The sequence below is a fragment of the Xiphophorus maculatus genome, chromosome 8 (genome assembly GCF_002775205.1).
Source record: "Xiphophorus maculatus strain JP 163 A chromosome 8, X_maculatus-5.0-male, whole genome shotgun sequence".
In the NCBI taxonomy this organism is placed as follows: domain Eukaryota; kingdom Metazoa; phylum Chordata; class Actinopteri; order Cyprinodontiformes; family Poeciliidae; genus Xiphophorus; species Xiphophorus maculatus.
The window spans coordinates 1,284,219-1,302,204 of NC_036450.1; the positions used below are offsets into that span (position 1 = coordinate 1,284,219).

General features: G+C 40.6%; 1 protein-coding gene across 1 annotated transcript; it reads right to left on the reverse strand.

Moving 5' to 3' along the window:
- Nucleotides 1-13,071: 13,071 nt before the first annotated feature.
- Nucleotides 13,072-16,745, reverse strand: LOC111609466 (tumor necrosis factor-like). Its single transcript, XM_023338002.1, has 4 exons — nt 16,354-16,745; nt 15,155-15,209; nt 15,007-15,069; nt 13,072-14,074 (listed from the first exon to the last, which is right to left on the reverse strand). The coding sequence occupies exons 1-4, from the start codon at nt 16,576-16,578 to the stop codon at nt 13,674-13,676; spliced, it is 744 nt and encodes a 247-aa protein (XP_023193770.1). The 5' UTR covers nt 16,579-16,745; the 3' UTR covers nt 13,072-13,673.
- Nucleotides 16,746-17,986: the final 1,241 nt, after the last annotated feature.

Sequence of the window (17,986 nt, forward strand, 5' to 3'; positions counted from 1 at the left end):
GGAACGTTTTAGCGATGCTCTCAGATGAAACCAGGAAAGTTTCCTGGAATCTGATCTGGTTCATTAAATCACACCAACGTGTATTTGGGCCCCATATGGTTTCTTCTCAGGTCCGATGGGTTCGAAGTGGATCTGGGCTCAAAATGGCTTCCTGTTTGGGACCCAGTTGGGTCATTAACATTTTTTAAAGAGCCATTATGGGTCCCAGTTTACCCATCGGTCTCCTGCATCAGACCCACAGAGGCCATTAAAACCAACCCGTTATGCAACCAGTGGTCAGTACCGTATGGGGCCCATTTCTCAGTCATTTTCTATGTAAACGCTCGTGGCATTATGATGCGTTTTGGTTTGATCTCTGAAGTTTGAGCTCCTATGTGGGAAAACTCACCAGTTACAACCAGTAAGCTAATTGTTTTGGCGCTAACGGCTACTAGCAAAGCAGGATGAAAACATTTCCCTCCATTTTATTCATTCTGACACTGAATGTTTAGCTAAAACCATCAGAGCTGCTTGCAAACTGGATTTCAGCTACATTGATGTGCAGCAGCCATCTTGGATTCTGAACATACGGCTGTTTAAGGAACTTTAAATTTCCCAGTTTTAATTCCAACTTTGGGTTTTTCCTCCATAAGAAGCTTCATTTCCTTCATACTGTAAAGTTTCAGTAAACATTTCTGACACCCGAGTTTTAAAAAAATCACCTGAAAAATACCAAGAAGTTTGGAAAGTTTTTTTTTTTTTACCAGTTGTAGCCTCAAAATTCAAAATGGCTGCCTTGAGTCTAGACAGTCTGCAAGTTGGAAAACATTTATTTAACTTTCTGATTAGCTGAAGCTCATTGGGTCAATATCTCACCTGATACACTCAAAATCATCTTGTTTACGCGCTTCATCAGTGTCTGGATGATCACCTGCTGAGAAATTAATCGCTATTAGCTTCTATTAGCAGTTAGCATCGTAACACAAAATTAGCAAGACTTAATGGTTTTCTGGATTGTAGTTGATCGAGTCTAATTTGGTGAAGGTTTGAGCTACTTAGCAGCTGCTGATTGGTTCAGAAGACAGAAACATGAAGAATCACAAGCTAAGTCAGGGAGCTAATGCTAAAGACGCTAGCATTGCACTTATTTATAGTTCTGTTTTGTACCATTTTTTTTTACTGAATTATTTCATTATTGTAGCATATTTGTGTTGGTGTTTGTTTGCACAACATGTCAACAGAGACCAAGCTAGTTGCTAGCAGCTTTAGCAGTAGAAGCTAGCTTAGCTTGCGGGTTAAAGAGTGTTTTCTTCTGTTTCAATTAAAAAACAAACATAAAAAACATACTTTACATAAATAAACTTAGTGGCTTGTTGGTAACAAACTGTTGCCGTTCATTGAATTGGTGATGAATTATTTTCATCATGGCAGCTCAGAGGAACGATCTGGTTAGCCGCTTAGCTAGGAGGCTAACGGCGCCGCAGCTGCTTCTCTCCAAACAAAACTAATCAGGATAAAAATATTTATACTTTCCTTTTCAGCTTTTATTATTTTCAAACTCAAATATTTTCTACCAGTTTCTACAGTCATAAAACTTCAGTTTTGATCCTTAAGAATTAATTAATAATTAGTCTTATTTAAAGCCAGATTACTTTATGCTCTTCTTCATTCATTATTCAGATTTTGTGATGAAAAGACATTATTACACTTTAACAAAACTAATGAAAATCTCTCCACTGATTTAATTTCTTTAAGAACATTAAATTATTCTTATGTATTTAGAATCAGTTCATTTATCAGGAAAATGTTATTTTAAAAAAGGAAATCAAAATCATGGCTGTTTAGTCACAAATCAGAGCTTAAAAAAAAAGACGTCAGAGGAAACGCTGTGATTTGACTAGGACCTGTTATCTGTCGGATTTTATTAGTTGCTGGTTCAGAGTTCAGAACTAAATTTAATATTTAATACGATTTCACTCATACTAGTGAATTTAATATGCAGTTTAATGAAAGTTTATTTCTGATTTGAACATTTATTCACATTTTATTTTTATAATTCATGAAAATCCTCCCAGTAAATGATTTAAACACAAGTACAAAACACAGAATCTGGGAAATTAAACACTTTTAAAATGAATAAAGATCTATTTAGTAGATTTCTGTCCCTCAGCAGCTGTTTGCTGTGAACTGGCAGGAAGTGATGTCATGGATCTGACTCAGGATCAGATTTATTTAGAGCGGCGTCGTCAGATTTGTTTTCCTACGATTCATGACGCTGCAGTTTTACTGTTTATGTGGAAACTGCAGCAGGATGCATTTATTATCGTTATGATTTAGATTGTTTGATCGTTGGTGTGATGCTAAGGTTTAGAACAACATATCAGAAATATAACGCAGCTGTATTCATAGTAATAACAAAATGCAACAACTGTAAAAAACTCAAATGTTCAGCAGTTTTTTATTTGAATCTGAAATACGAGGCAGAGCAGCTGAAACATGAGAGCCAGGAATCGGCTCCGATCTCGTTTTACCATAAACACGTTTTATTTTCGTCGGTGGAACATTTTTATTAGTTGTTGCGGTTTCTGGGGTCCGTTCAGTTTAACCCTTTAACACCCAAAGATTCACAAACATTCAGCTTTTCTCTGTAAGCTTAATCTAAAATTATTTAGCATTTTGTACAAATGTTGCACCAAAATGACAGATGTACATTTTATGATACGGTGAATCACAGATTCCATGTTTTCATGGTGGAGATGGCCAGTCGGGTTCAGTGCTGGGATGTTAAACTGAAGTGATTTTGTGGTCAGTGGAAATATTCTGCAGATGAAGAAACTTGAGACTTTTGTTCAGGGAAAACAAGCAGTTTCGGCCTAAAACCTAGAAAACAGAACCATAAGCAGGAAGTAGATGGTGATTTAGTTTCGGCTGTGAATGCAGACTCAGCGTCACTTTGGTCAGACTCGCTCCCCAACATGACTGTCTGTTCGCTCACGTTGGTCCCAAAGCTCTGGGACGGAGTCGCTGTCAAGAAACACCGGCTTTGTCTGGACAGACTAAAGTTCTGTCTGTGGAGCATCAGGATGATGCAGCGACTGGCCAGCAGGGGTCAGCAGAGGTCGTCCTTCAGCCGTCGTCTGGACGCGTTAGCTTCACGCTAAACATAGCAACCTTCCAGCTGTTGCTGCGTCTCCATGGAAACACGGCTTGAGTTCAGTTTCCTCCTGGTTAACACGCTAACATCCAGATCTCTCCTGTTCGATGGGGACCAACATGTTTCTACCAGTTGCCTCATTGGCCCCAAACTCCATTGATGTGAGAGAGAAACTTTGGCCACCCAGTGATTTTCCTACAGGTCTCCGTTATCCACACTAGAAACACCATCGGTGGGTCATCACCTCCTTCTGGTAATGAATAGTTGGTTGACTTTAATCCTGTTTTCTGAGATCCAGATCTGCTTCAGTCAGACGCCTTCAACTCCACAGGTAAATGTAGGTCGTCTGATTCCCTGAACGTCTCCTTTAGCAGTGAGCAGAATCACTAGGTCTCTGTTGGGTGGGTCAACCCCAACCCTAACCCCAACCCTAACCCCAACCTCAACCTCAACCCCAACCCTAACCCCCCAACCCTAACCCTAACCCCAACCCCAACCCCCCAGATCACTTTAGTCCTTTCACAAACCAGAGCTGGGAGAATACGTCACGTTTGGGATGGGAAAGTGGCGAGAAGCTAAACGGGCGTCTTAGAGATGAATGGTCAGGTGACCAGCGGTCAGTGACCAGCGGTCAGGTGACCAGCGGTCAGGTGACCAGCCCAGGCTCACCCCGATCCTGATCCTTCTGCAGGTTTAATAAAATCCAGCCGACTAATTAATGAGAGAAAATAAACGTTAGAGGTTGATGGTAAACCGTTGGGTCATGAAGTTCAAACTACTTTACATGACTCAGTTGTTATAAACATGCTGCATGTCAAATATGACTGAAAACATTCAACTTTATAATTCAGCATCTTGAAACTGGGTCTGTGTCTTTAAGAAGCTCCTGCTCTTTCTGAAGCTCCGCCTCCAGGAAGTCATCCCAACATGGCTGCTCTATTAACCCTTTAATGTTTATACCAGTGCTGCTCTGAGAACCTGATGCAGCTCCAGCTTCTGGCAAGTCTGAAGGGGGAGGAGCTGCGCCTCGGAGGCGGGGCTAGGCCCATCCAGGTGTTTTAAACAGCTGAATGGTTGCCATGGAGATGAAAGGATTTCTGAAACATAAACGAATCAAAGCGACGCTGCAGGTTACAACATTATAACATGATATAAAAATAAAACAGTGGATTTGACGCGACACCGGCCCTTTAAATGTTCCCGGCTCAGCGTCCAGACAGTGATGTCACATAAACAAAGTCCGAGTCATTCATCAACACCTCTTCAGTTTATTGTTTCACAGAAATCGGTGCGGTGATGAAATCCTGTCATCGTGAGTCCTCACCGCGTTGAGTCATCAATAAAGCAGGTCAAAGGTCACATGGCTGACTTGTGTTGAGCGCTGCGTCCTCCTGAACGGCCGGAAAGTGAAATCCTGAGAGAACTCCAGACGTGACCCAACCGGATCCGAACAGAACCGGGCAGAGAGAAACCAGAAGTCTGGTTTAAATCAAACCGACAGACATCCTGAGGAAAAGTTCAGACTAAACTGGTTTTACTGGTTTTACTGGATTAAACGACACCAGAACAGATTCAGATGTTCATTCTGATAGTTTGGATGTTTATGAAATAAGAGTCTAATATCAGACATTAAAATGTTTTTATTGTAATATAAACTGTATTTTATCTCAGGTGAAAAAGCGTCTGACCAGATAAATGAAAATTAATAAACCAGTGAATAAATGAAAATGAGCTCAATAATTTCCATTCTGATTATTAAACTTTAAGGAAAATTCTGTTTACAGAAACATAATAATTCATTTTATTTACAGTTTTATTTATTTTGAATATTTCAAATATCTTCAGGTGGAAGTTTTCTTTATAAAATTAAAGTTTATTTATGAAATTGCATAATTATTAATTATTATCAAATTATAATTATTAAATAATCTCAAAATGACAATATCCTCGTTTATCGCAATAATTTATCGTCCAATCTCACTCTGCTCTTTAAAACACGAAACATCAAAATGAAAGAAGCCGACGCCACATTCCAGCATATTAGTGGAAAATTTAGTGGAAGGAAAAGCTTTGGTAGAGTAACATGCAGAAAGATAACTGAACCGGACCCAGATGGATCCGACCAGAACCATCAGAACTGATCACTAGTTTAGAAAGTGGATGGTTACGGTTTTAAAGCTTAGAAATGTCTTTGTGTTTATTTCAGATTTAAAGTTTTTAAGTTTTATAGGAGAAACAAACGAGACGTGAAATAAACCTGCAGAAAGAGAAACTGAACCAAACCCAGAAATCACAGCAACTGACAGCAGATCCACAGAAACAGCCACGGTTTCTGTCGCTTTGTGGCGGTGACTGTTGCCATGACAACGGTGGGGGCGGGGCGTCGCACGATCTAACAGTTTCTGATTTAATCTTTGAGATTCTCTGATTTAAGAAACTGAACTCTGAGGGGAACTGTTGACGTGTTTTCAGCATGATTAGAGCGCGGGCTTTGACTGGACCATGCGCAGTGTGTGTGTGAGTGTGTGTGTAAATAAAGTGTCGTTTTGTTGCTTCAGTGTTTTAACTCTTTGGTTAAATGTGATTTTTTTGGCGTCTCATTTCTCCTGGATTGATGTTCAATAAACAGCATGTGTGTCACAGACGCTGCGGTGTTGGAGTGGTCATTGAACGCATCGCAGCAGGATGTCCAAGCTGCGGTCTGGGGGCCATTTGTGGCCTGCACAGTGATTTTTATGTTTATCATAACAGAATAAATTAAATCTTAAACTAGTTCTGAAGCTTCTTTAATCATGAAGCCTAGGCGCAAATTCAAACTGGAAGACTCTTTTATCCCCACCGGGACCCGTTAATTGAAGCGACCTGCCCACAATCACCGACCTATCAACGCCGGACCAAGCCACGTCACGTCCAATCATTGACCAAGTCCCAGCTGATAAGGACCTTCATTCATGGTGTCCTTCGCTCTCCAGCCGAGCTCCACCCACCACCACCCCTTCTCCTCCATTCGCCCGGTCCTGAGGCCCGCACCCTAACCCATCCTCCACCACCAGTGCCGGGCCCTGGGGGATGACGTTCCTAACAGCATCAGGATGCTCATCTGAAGCCTGTCGCTAACGCTGCGATAACCGTTATCCCCAGCCGGGGCCGAGCGCCAAAGACTTTAAATTCTGTTTGTCAATAAACTCTTCTAATTGTCTTCTCATCTCCGTCTGAGTCTCTCCAGATTGAATTCACATTTTAACAGATGAATTAAATCTTTTCTCCTAAATTTATCTTAATTTTATTGTAAATAAAAGCACAAAAATCAACTTTTACCCCCAATGTATTGTAGCTGCAACAAAAATAAACCCGAAAAAACCCAGAAAACTGTGAACCTGTCTTATTTTAATAGATTTTTAATAGCTTTGTCTCCAACCAATGACTTATTTTTTGTTTTTAAAAGAGAATTAGCATTTCTAGTTCAATATTGAACAAATAAAAATATTCAGCAACTTTATATTTATAATTGTTCTTGTTTGTCCAACAACTTTAATTAGAAACAGTTTTGACCCTGATGGCAAAAGGTTTGTTTCCTGAGGCCAAAGTCTCTTCAGGGATTTGACTAGACCCTTCCTCTGAATCAAACATGGCTGCTCACAAAAAACTGAGGTTGCTGCAGAAATGATTAGAAGGTGAAAAAATATAAAAACATATTTTATTGTCCTTCAGAGTAACAGCAGCAAAAATATCAGGCAATAAAAGTGACAAAGATCAGATTTATTTTAAAAAACAGAATTAGGAATAACATAATGTATCACAAAGGGAAATTATTTTCAATAAATTACAATAAATCTTGACCTTGGTTATTTCTTTCAATGTTGATTTAAATTTATTTAAGTTTATTATCACTTTTACAAATTAATCAGGATCAATGAAGTTTGGCTTGTTGACAGAAAAACATTTAGTGTCAAAATGAAAACTGGTTTTTACAAAATAATGACAAAAATACGTAACCCAAAATAAGTGATTATATAAATATTAACCTTAACTAACCTGACTGATTGATTGGTGATAGTAGTGAGTTATTTTAGGTAAAACTTTGTTTATTATGATTAGTTTGTGACGTAAATATTTGGATTTAATTGACATTTAGTAGGAATCAGTTTTCTCTTCATATTAAATGTTTTTATGTCAACAAAGCCAAGTTATGTAAATCCTGACCGAACAGTAAAAGCAATAAAAGGTAAAACAGCAGAAGGAGTGAATAGTTTCAAAGGTGAGGAACATTTTCCTGCCGGTGTGTGAACGTGTCATCAGCTGCTTTCTGTTTCCATGGTGACTCAAACAGGAAGTTTAGTTCATCATCGGAGCCGCAGCAGGAGAAAAGCTGCGTGTCTCCTTTAAGAAAACAGGAAGTGTTTCTCCCTGAGGAATCCTCGCTGTTGTTTTTAGATTAACCAGCAGACTGTCCCACTTCGGGCCTTAAAATTGTTTTAAAGTTCTGATTGATTGTTTTAGTCGCGGCACCGGGAGGCTCAGTGGCGCATGTGACTGGAAGGAGGGCGTTCTTTGACGCGTTTGTTGGTTAAAGTGACCGAGGTGTAATTTGGAGTTAATTGTAGATTACTTTAAACAAGGGAGTGCGATGGAAGAATGCGAAGAATGTGATGACTCAGATAATTGTAGTATGAACCTGAAGACATGCCGGTTCAGAAAAGATTCTTCACGTTCCCTTTAAAGGGAAAGTCCCTTCATCAGACGCTCCCTCTAAAGTCTCATAAAGGGAAATAAATAGTTTAATTTTAACACTTTCACCCGCTTTCATTCATGTGGACAGGAAGCCGTAACAAACCGCGTTCGGCCGTCTATGCTAGCAGAGATTAGCTGGTATAAAAACCCTCAGGACCAATAAAACACGGAGCTAAAACTGATAAAACAGTAGATTCACATTTACTTCGTTTGAAACCAAGTTCGCTGATGTGCATCTTAGACACCGTGAAAAATAAAATACATCTGCTTAAGTGATTCTGTTTGACACAAAACATGAATACATAGAAATGCTAACTCCATGAGCTAATGCAGCTCTAAACATGTACCTCGCTCCGCTGTCCGAGGGCTGCGAACTTCCTGGCGTGTTGCGCTGCCGTTAGCCGTTAGCCGTTAGCTTGTTCTGACGAATATGGCTGCAGTTCAGAGTCAAAGATGAAGAATATCCTCCTCTTCCTCTTGTCCGTGGGGTATTTCAGCCCAAAGTGCTGACTGACAGGAGACTAGCAACACTTGCTCTTATTTTTCGGTTTAAATGAAGGCACATCTCATTATGAACTAAACTACAGCGCCCCCTAGTGGCCACTATGGGTAACCACCTACAATCAGCATATAAAAACATGGAGCGGATATTTACAGCTAGTGTCGCAGAAACTTTGTTTAAACATCATGAACAGCAGCGTTTTATTGAAGCCAGAAAATGAAACCACAACATGAATCTTGTTAACAAGGCATCAGAGTTAGCTAATGCTAACGTGAAGAATGTAGCTGCCAAAAAAACATAGTGCAGCTCTGTCCTGAAGGAGCTAGCAGCTAGCGCTAACATCGGGCAGGATGCTACTGCTAGCAAAACAGCCAGAATGTCAGTGAATCCTGTCTGGAGTAAAGTTTATCATTTTAACATTTGCAGCTTAATGTTTCGAACTGATCCTCAGATTATAAATGTTTGGTAAATTCGCTTTTATACCAGAGTTTTTTTCTGCATCATCTGAGGACGTTTCTCAGATCTGGGAACATTAAAAATTTAAAGTAACCAGGCACTTTGAAAAAGTTCTGACTGGAGGAAAACATGAGGAACTAATTCAGCCAAGAACCGAACATTTTGACTGAACCGGTTCAGATTCAGCCGATTACAGAATCACCGGGAGAAATAAAAATGGCGGCTGGAAGTCCATGACCTCCTTTAGCTGTTCTGCAGCAAAATCTGTAATAATTCAGAAAAGAACCAAATTGAATATAAAGATATGAAATTGTGTCAGTTTTAGGGCAAAGAAAAATTAATATATTATGGTTTGACTTTGTGTATCAACACAAAGTCAAGTTTGATCCTCTGGTCCTTAAACGCTCCTCTCAGAGCAAACGATGGCAACAGCGCCACCTTGGGATCACACCCAAGAAAACAGGTACAGCACCAGTAAGGCGCTTAGGTTTAAAACCAATGAGAACGAGACGTGATTCCACAAAAACCTACAGTTTATGGTTCCATGTTTGTTAAACATTTAAAATTTAAATAAATTACAGTGGGAATGGAAATGAGCAGCACTGAGGCCTGCCAGCAGGGGGAGTGTTAATAAACATCAAATAAAGCCAAATCAATCACTCCAAGCTCTCAATAATAAAGAAACCAACACCAGCAGAAAGGAGCAGCGCCCCCTGGAGGCCTGGAGGCCCTGCACCACCTTCAGCTCTCAGCCTGGACACAGATGAGCAGGAGTTACACAAAATACATATAATTTAGACATAAAAACCAACATGAGGTCATCACAGCCTCAGACATAAACACCAGTTAAAAACCAAGGCCTTAATTAAATGATCTAAACCCAAAGCCACTACAGCAGCCAGGTCAGAGGTCACAGAACAATCCAAACAGAAAATGACCCAAAGCAAAACAAAAGCATAAAACTGAAACAAAGCAGCCGGGTTTCCAAGCTGCAGCAGCTTTCTGTCTGAAAAGAAACGACATTTTAATCTGTGATTCAGGAAAATGACAGAGGAAGAACCGTTTTCACCGAGCAGAGCTGGACGAGGGAACCAGAGATCCTTCGGGCCGACAGGAGGATCAGCTCAGCTCAGCTCAGGCTTTTCTATATACGGGTTTGTACTATTGAACTAACGGTACTGAACTGTTTATGTTGCTATAAGCAAATCACAACCAAACCCCAGAACCAGCAGGAAGTTTCTGAATCCACAAACAATTTGAGTTAAACAAACAGATAATTCAGATTTACAAGAGAAACAATATTTACTGAAGTTAGTTATGAGCCCTGCAACCCGACCAGACAACACGCATGTCTGGGCAAAACCAGGAGAAAGAGCCTCTAATACCCCACACCTGTTGGGAGTTAACTGGAGGCCAGGTGACCCGGAGCCCAGGTGACCCGGAGCCCAGGTGACCCGGAGCCCAGGTGACCCGGAGCCCAGGTGACCCGGAGCCCAGGTGACCCGGAGGCCAGGTGACCCGGAGGTCAGGTGACCCGGAGGTCAGGTGACCCGGAGGTCAGGTGACCCGGAGGACAGGTGACCCGGAGGACAGGAGGTCAGGTGACCCGGAGGTCAGGTGACCCGGAGGTCAGGTGACCCGGAGGTCAGGTGACCAGGAGGACAGGAGGTCAGGTGACCCGGAGGTCAGGTCTCATCCTGCTGCTTCTGGATCGTCTGACCTTAAAGTCATAAAAAAAGCAGCTGATAAAAAAGTCCAAAACTTCAGAAACTTTAACAGAAGCTGCAGGTTTTTTCTGGTTTGGTTAAAACATGTTTGATTTCATTCAGTGGGAAGAAAATCCACAAATTTTACTCAAAGTAAGAGAAACGACTTTATAATAAAATTACTCTATAAAAGTAAAAGTACAGCGTAGTAAAGATGAAGTAAATGTAACTAGTTACTGCTGAACTCTAACAATATAAAGTTAAAATAAGTTGCAGTGAATCAATTCCTCCTGTTTTCCTCGATCAGCTGATCGGGTTTCTGCCGAGTCATCAACAACCTGATTCAGCAAATCATCAATGATTGTTGCAGCAACTCTGAGTCAGTCAACGTTGCGTCAATCTGGGATTCCCTGGAGGCTGCGGAGTCGTAAAAGACGTTTCTCTGGTCAGAATGTCTGTTATTAATCTGTAGATGTGTCAATCTGGACAAAGAGACAACAGGCTGCCTGCGCTGTCAGGGTTTGACTAGGACATGAAGGATCTGCTCTCTGCCACTTCCTGACAACTGGAATGAAAAACAAACTCAGTTCATTTAGTTAGACTCCATCTACGGAGGACTCACCCTGCCAAAGCTGGTAATGAACATAGACTAGCGGTGGGACTCGATTTGAACCTGCTGGATGCAGGATCTGTATTTATTTTAGAATAATTAGAAACATTTCAATTTAAAAATCTTTTTGCTGCTAAAATATTGTTATTGTAGTTTTTAATTGTTCTTCATCATCAGATTGAAACCAAGTTTCTCTGGTCATTCATTAAATTTCTAATCTGGACATTAGCATTAGCTGCTACATGTTTAGCAATGAGGTGCTACTTCAGCTTAGCATAGGTTCGCTGCTAGGCTAACTCCTTTTAGCATAACTCGAACAGAGCGATAGTCTTTTCCATCATCCAATCAGATCGATTAGAAGCAGAAAAAGACGCATCGTTGCTGCTGTTAGCGGACATAGCGGTGCATCAGGTTTACAGGCGTACCAGAAACACACAAATACAAAGGTTCCAGGAGGAACAAAAAAAATTGTGTTAAAATTTTAAATTAAATTAATAAAAATGAACCTGTTAAAGTACAGCAGTAATATAAAAAATAAATGACTTTATAAAGTAATTATTATGCCAAATATTGCAACCAAAAATGTAAGAATAAAAAAATAAAGAAATTTCACAACATACATGATCATACAGTCTGTCATCAGATACTATTTGTTTATCATTTCTACCGTTATTAATTTAATGTTGTCACTTTTATTTTATTTGTTATTTTTCCCAATTATATTAATTAGTTTCCTTTTTTATTTGGTTCTATTTTATTTTGTGTCACTTTTTATTTATCTTCTCCTCTAATATTTCATTTCCTCCAGTCGGATCTGATCAGATTTTGTCCAAACGTCGTTTTAAAAATAATGTCAAACACAGGATTGTTTTCAGAAACGTTTTTATCCACATCGATCCGTCACTGAGCGTCGATTTAAACATGCCAAACCTGCAGGGGGCGGTGCAGCGCTAAGCTAAAGCCTGCCAGCCAATCAGATTGCTTCAAAACAATGACTTCCTGTTAGGAGTTAAACATGGCGGCCTCTGTGTGGACAGACTGACAGGTTGAACAGAGAATTAAAATATAAACTTAATAAAACAAAGTATCAGATCCTGAAACACAAATCCAGAGTTTTCTAAAACCTCCTCTTTGGTCTGAGTTTTTATAATAATGTTTTTTCTCTCCACTGTCGCCACATGCATGTTCAGTTCCTGTAAAATCAGCGACTCAACGTGAGCAACCAGCAGGTTATCAGCATCCTGAGATAAAATCTTTCAAATAATTTTAATAATGAATTAAATTCATAATAACCAGGATCAGTTGGAAAGTAAATATGGATGAATTCTGACTTTCTGTTTGTTTCTCTGGTTCTTCCCTCTGAAGGAAAATAAATCCTGAGGTTTTCCTTTCACTCGTCTGTCAGGTTCTGTTTCTGTTTCTGCTGATGTTTCACTTTGAACTGATGCAACTTTTCAGGTTACAGTGAAACTGTGAGGGTTAAACTTTCTCTGTTCTGATCGTCCCACGCAGCACTAAAGAGCTTTTCTTCCACCCACTCCAGTTTCTGGCTGCGTTTCGCCACCGGAGGAAGGAGCAGAAACACGCGGCGTGTCGGATCATGTCCGAACACAGAGAGGTTTCAGGAAGATTCAGGAGGTTTTCTGAAGGCCGCAAGTTTAATCTAACATTTATTATTCTAAGATTTATTCTCTCATGTTTTCTGTTTCACTTTGAGGAACTCAAACCACAAAAATCTGTGAAATTCAACAACACCCAGTTCATGAGTCTCAGGACAAACACGTCAAAAAACCGAGCCACAAACCCAGAATCTACTTATCCAGGGGGCCCAGACTGCGGCGCGTGGGCCGTTTCCTGCCCTCAGGATGAGTTCTTGTGGCCCTGGAAGGAAACTTTCAGACTGTTTGATTCAATACAGTAATACTGTTTTTATTATAGTAATAAATCTGTTTATTGCATTTGATTAAAAAAAGATGAAAAATATTTTATCACAGAGAAAACATTCAACTTCACATTTTGCTCCAAGTAGCAAAAGGTTTGGCCTCCAGGGTCAGAGGTCAAACATCTTAAACCTGATCAGATCAAAACATAAAAGACTAAAATTATTCTCATTCATGTTGTTTTTATCTTGTCTCATTTTGTAGAACTTTTTTCCAGTTATAAATAAATATCTGCTAAATTAAAATAAACTGTAATCAAATGAAAGTTAATAAATCAGATATTTTAGCGCCGTTAGCTTGTTGAGCTAACGGCGCTAATTAACCTGGATTAAACTCAAATAAAACAAAGTTCAATCATCTCTACCTGCAGCGAGCGCCGGCATTCTGGGGTCAGAGTTCAGGGGTCAAATGAAAAAACTAAGAGGTCAAAATAAATAAAACGACCTTTAACCTCTAAAAAAGTAGAGTATTGTTCCAAGTTGCACAGCAAAAGTCACAAACATTAGATATAAAGCAGGTCCAGTGGAATATTTTCCTCCAGTCATCACATCCTGAACAGAACCGGAACCGGGTCAGAACCGGGCCGTAACAGTTCCTACGTCCTGAACGCTCCAAACGAGGCCCGATCGATCAGCTCCTGGCCTTCACTGATCAGAACCTTCAGCTGGTCTCCTCTCCACAGGTCGAACAGTTGGCCCACGTACACCGTCCGGACCCGGTGATGGCCTCCGCCGCCGTCCGGGGGCCCCGTCGGGTACGGGCCGCCGTCCTGGGCCCCCATCAGGTCCATGTCTCGGTCGTAGCCTTCGCTCCGCCGCTGCAGCGTCACGCGGAAGTCCCGCGCCGGGCCCTTCAGAACGAACTTCATGTAGACGAAGTAGAGTCCGGTCTCCGGCACCACAATGGCCCGCAGGCCGCGGCTGTAGGCGCCGCCGCCGAACCTGGCTCTCCATTCCAGCTGAGACCCAGACAGCAGGTTCGCTACGTTAATGGAATCTGCAGAAGGACCGTTAGCATCCGTTAGCTTAGCATCTAAACCAGAATGACACACTTCCTGTTCAGATTGAACAATAACTGAATAACTGGGATTAAAATCTGATTATTTTTTTTTTGCCCCTCCAGGGTATTTTGTGGCTCTAGTGCCCCTTATATGACAGCAGGCTGACAGGAAACGGGGAAGACATGTGGCAAATGTCGTTGGGTCCGGGAGTCGAACCCGCGACGGCCGCGTTGAGGACTGAAGGCCTCCAAATACGGGTCGCGCCAACCGCTACGCCACCATGGCACGCCTAAAATCTGATTTTTATCACAATAATCGAGTTTCCCCTGCAAACAGTTTTATTAAATAATGTCTCATATCTGATCATAACTATAAACAAACTGCAGATTTTCTGCTGCTGCATCCTGGGAGCAAAAAGCAGCGTCACCACAGATCCTTCCTCCCAGTGTTTACATAAATCATTTCTTATTTATTCTGTTATTTTATGTGCATATTGGGATCAGTTTGATATGTTGAGTTTTTTATGTTTTTATGCTGTAAATGTGATTATTAGTTCTGATTGTTTCATTTCTGTGTAAATCTAAATGCTTCATGGAAACAGATCATCTCCCTGCTTTCCTGTCAGTTTCACTGTCAGTTTGTTTGAATAATGAAATGAATTAGATGAATATCCTGATGTCCAGAGATTCAGCCCTGAGGTACTTTTATAAAAACAAGTGGAAAGATCAAATGTTTCAGTTTCCACGAGATTCTTGACATTTTTTACTTCCATCAGAATCATCATCCAAAGTTTGAACACAGAGAGATGAACTTTTCCTGATTTACTTTTTGTTCTGATCTGTTTTCTCAGTTTAAAGGTGATGAAACATTTCGGTTTAGATTAAAACGTTTCTGTTGCTTATTTTAATATCTAAAGACAAAAACTCACCGAGGTCGATGTGCAGCGGGCCGGCGGTGGGAGAACTGCTGGTACTGGCTGTGGACGGGTCGTCTGCAGACAGAGGAAGGTGAGCGGTTAGGTTCTGGTTCTGGTTCTGATCAGCAGCTGGATGGACAGGAAATGAAGGTTAACGTACCTGCAGGACAGATTCTCCTCTGGGCCGAGAAGGACGGATCAGAATCAGACGATTTCTGTGGATAACAGAGGAAATTCTTCAGAACCGTTCAGCACATCTGGGTCTGATCAGGTCAGGAAACTAGCAGGATCTAATAAATCTAAACCACAGGGGGCGCCATTTTTAAAGTTACAGTGAAAAATGACCAGCAATGATTCGGGTTATTTAGCCTGTCAGAGAAAAAGGGTCTTTCATTTTAAAAAGTTATTTTAACCAAGTTATTCAATCAAATGAAGTATTTTGCTAGCAAGCTACACATTAATATTTAGCTTCAAACAAATACCATTATCATCACTCCGCCTGGGGGAAATATTTAGCTTGCTAACTAGTTTGAAGCTAAATGTTTAGCTAACAAGCTACTTCACTAATATGGACCTAAATATTTTGTTAGAAGCTAAATATTTAGCTTCAAACTCAATATTTACTTAGCAAGCTAAATATAGTTTGAGGCTAATTATTTAGCTAAGTGGCTGAATGTTTAGCTTTGAGTTAAATAATTTGCATTTGCTTCAGAAATATTTATCTAAATGATTAGTTTAAACTGTGACATTTATTTATGATAAATGAATAAAAAAATAAAAATATGAGGTTGAGAAATGAACCGCCATTTTTAGGCTAGCTCAAATCTTTGCTGTTTTTGTTTTGGACCGTATCTTTAATCCGAACCAGGCTGAACTCAGGAAGGTCCTGAAACCAGCTGCTGGTTTTACTTTAAATATGAAGCAAATAATACATATTTTAATATACTTTTCAATTATGATGATTTCGAGTCGCAGCAAAAAATTAGAATCAGAAAAATTCAAAAGAATTTTATCCATAAATATGGACAGCAGGTCCAGGTTCGGTTCGGTTCTGCAGTGGATTCTGGGTCCGGGCTCCTTTTGCCTGACTCATGGATCTCCTCAGACCTCCAGGATTTATTTATTGTCATTTCCATTATCAGTCTGACTCTGCAGGAAGTTCGGTTCGATCCGGTCCAGTCCGGTTCGTAACAATCCGAACTCTCCCGGAACACCGGAGGCGGTTCGGATGAACTGAGCAGGTTCTGGTGGTTTTAGAAGCCGAACCGAACCTGAACCTGTCAGAACCTTCAGCAGAGTCAGGAGAACCAGCCTGGATGTTTCCGCCGCCGCAGGGCGCCCCCTGCCGGCGGCTCTTACCGCGGCTCTCCGCTGACTGAGATCCGCGCAGCTGATGAAGATGAAGGCGGCGGCGCAGCCCAGCAGCAGCAGCAGCGTGATGAGCCTCAGCCGGGCCTCCTGCTGCTTCATCTCCCGGCAGTGGTTGATGAGGATGAGGAGGGACTCTTCCTCTCGGTGCCCCCTGACCTCCACCGGTCCGCTGCCGCTGAGAGCCTCCATCTCTCGATCTGCTCCTTTCCGCATCCCGTGGCCTTTTATTGGCGAACACCCACTGAGTTTCTTACCTCACCGTTTATTTTTAGACTCAGGAAGAAAGAAAAGGAGGATGAGGAGGAGCCTTCATCAGAGACAGATTAAAATATTTTACTTTTTGTTTTATTCACAAAGTAAAAATTCACCCAAACTGGTTCCATGTGAGAAAGTAACATTAACCTCTCTCTCTCCCTCACAGGTGTGTGTGTGTGTGTGTGTGTGTGTGTGTGTGTGTGTGTGTGTGTGTGAGAGAGAGAGAGAGAGTAAATGGCACAGGGGGTGAGCGAGAACACACAACAGGAATCTAAAAGAATAACTAGACCTCAGAAACTAAACTACAAAAACAAAGAAAAACGACACAAAAGTAAAAGTAATAAAGTGGAATCACTGAAATAAAATAAAAATAATAATGAAACAGAAACGAAGCTCCAAACCTGGAAGGTTTAACATAAAACCTGAACTGAGAGTCAGAATGAGCCATCAGCAGATCTGGAGTTTATTCTTACTCTGTCTCTGGTAGTTCATATTTAGCTCTCTGGCTCCCTCTGGTGGACATGGACGGAACAGCACGTCCAAAACGGTAACGTCCTTTTGACTCCACAGAAACAACCAGCCAGTTATTATCATCTTATTTCATTTCAGTTTTATCTGCTTTCACCTCACATGTAGAAAAACACAAACCAGATTCAACTCTATTTTTAACTCTCTATTTATTAAAAAATTTAAGTAATTGTAGGAAAGTTGGAAAAACTAAAACGAGTTAAAATAACTGAAATGAGCTTCAGATAACAAAACTCTGGTTATGTCAAAAACAGAACTGTAGCCATTTTTGATGTTTAATGTTTCACTGTTTGTAAATGTCGTCAACATTATGCTGTGCTATTTTAAATGATTATCATTTTAACTTTTAGAGGTATTTTTTAAAAGCCCATCTAGGGACAAGGGTTAGGGTTGCACTATCACTGCTAGTTTGTCTGTTCCTACCAAATAAACTCAAATAAACAAATAAAATAAATAACTGGATGTATTTAAAGTCTGATAATAAAAATAAAAATCATTGGTCCTAAAGACAAAACAAAGTTAACAAACTGAGAGGAAAGAAAAATCCCAACTAAATATTTATAACTGGTTCAAACAACAGAGATATTTTAATATTCATTAATAAACAGTGGAAACAAAATGGCTCCACTGTAAAGCTAACATCTCTGCTCTTCAGATTTCAGCCAATCAGCCTCGAGCAAAAACAATGGTGGCTGCTTAGCGAACGCCAGCCGTTAGCATGTCACGTAGCGCCGCCTCCAGGTATTTCCTGTTGAATATTTCAAATATTCTCTGCAAATCAGAATGAGCAGGAACATTTATGAGATTTATGACCAACTGGGAACAAAACACAATTAGT

Bases quoted from the DNA above. Each gene is read 5' to 3' on its own strand.
- LOC111609466 (XM_023338002.1), bottom strand. From the start codon at position 16,578: ATGCGGAAAGGAGCAGATCGAGAGATGGAGGCTCTCAGCGGCAGCGGA. The intron at 15,070-15,154 runs GTACGTTAACCT...CTCTGTCTGCAG, and splicing joins GAGGAGAATCTGTCCTGCAG to ACGACCCGTCCACAGCCAGT. The intron at 14,075-15,006 runs GTGAGTTTTTGT...GTCCTTCTGCAG, and splicing joins CCCGCTGCACATCGACCTCG to ATTCCATTAACGTAGCGAAC.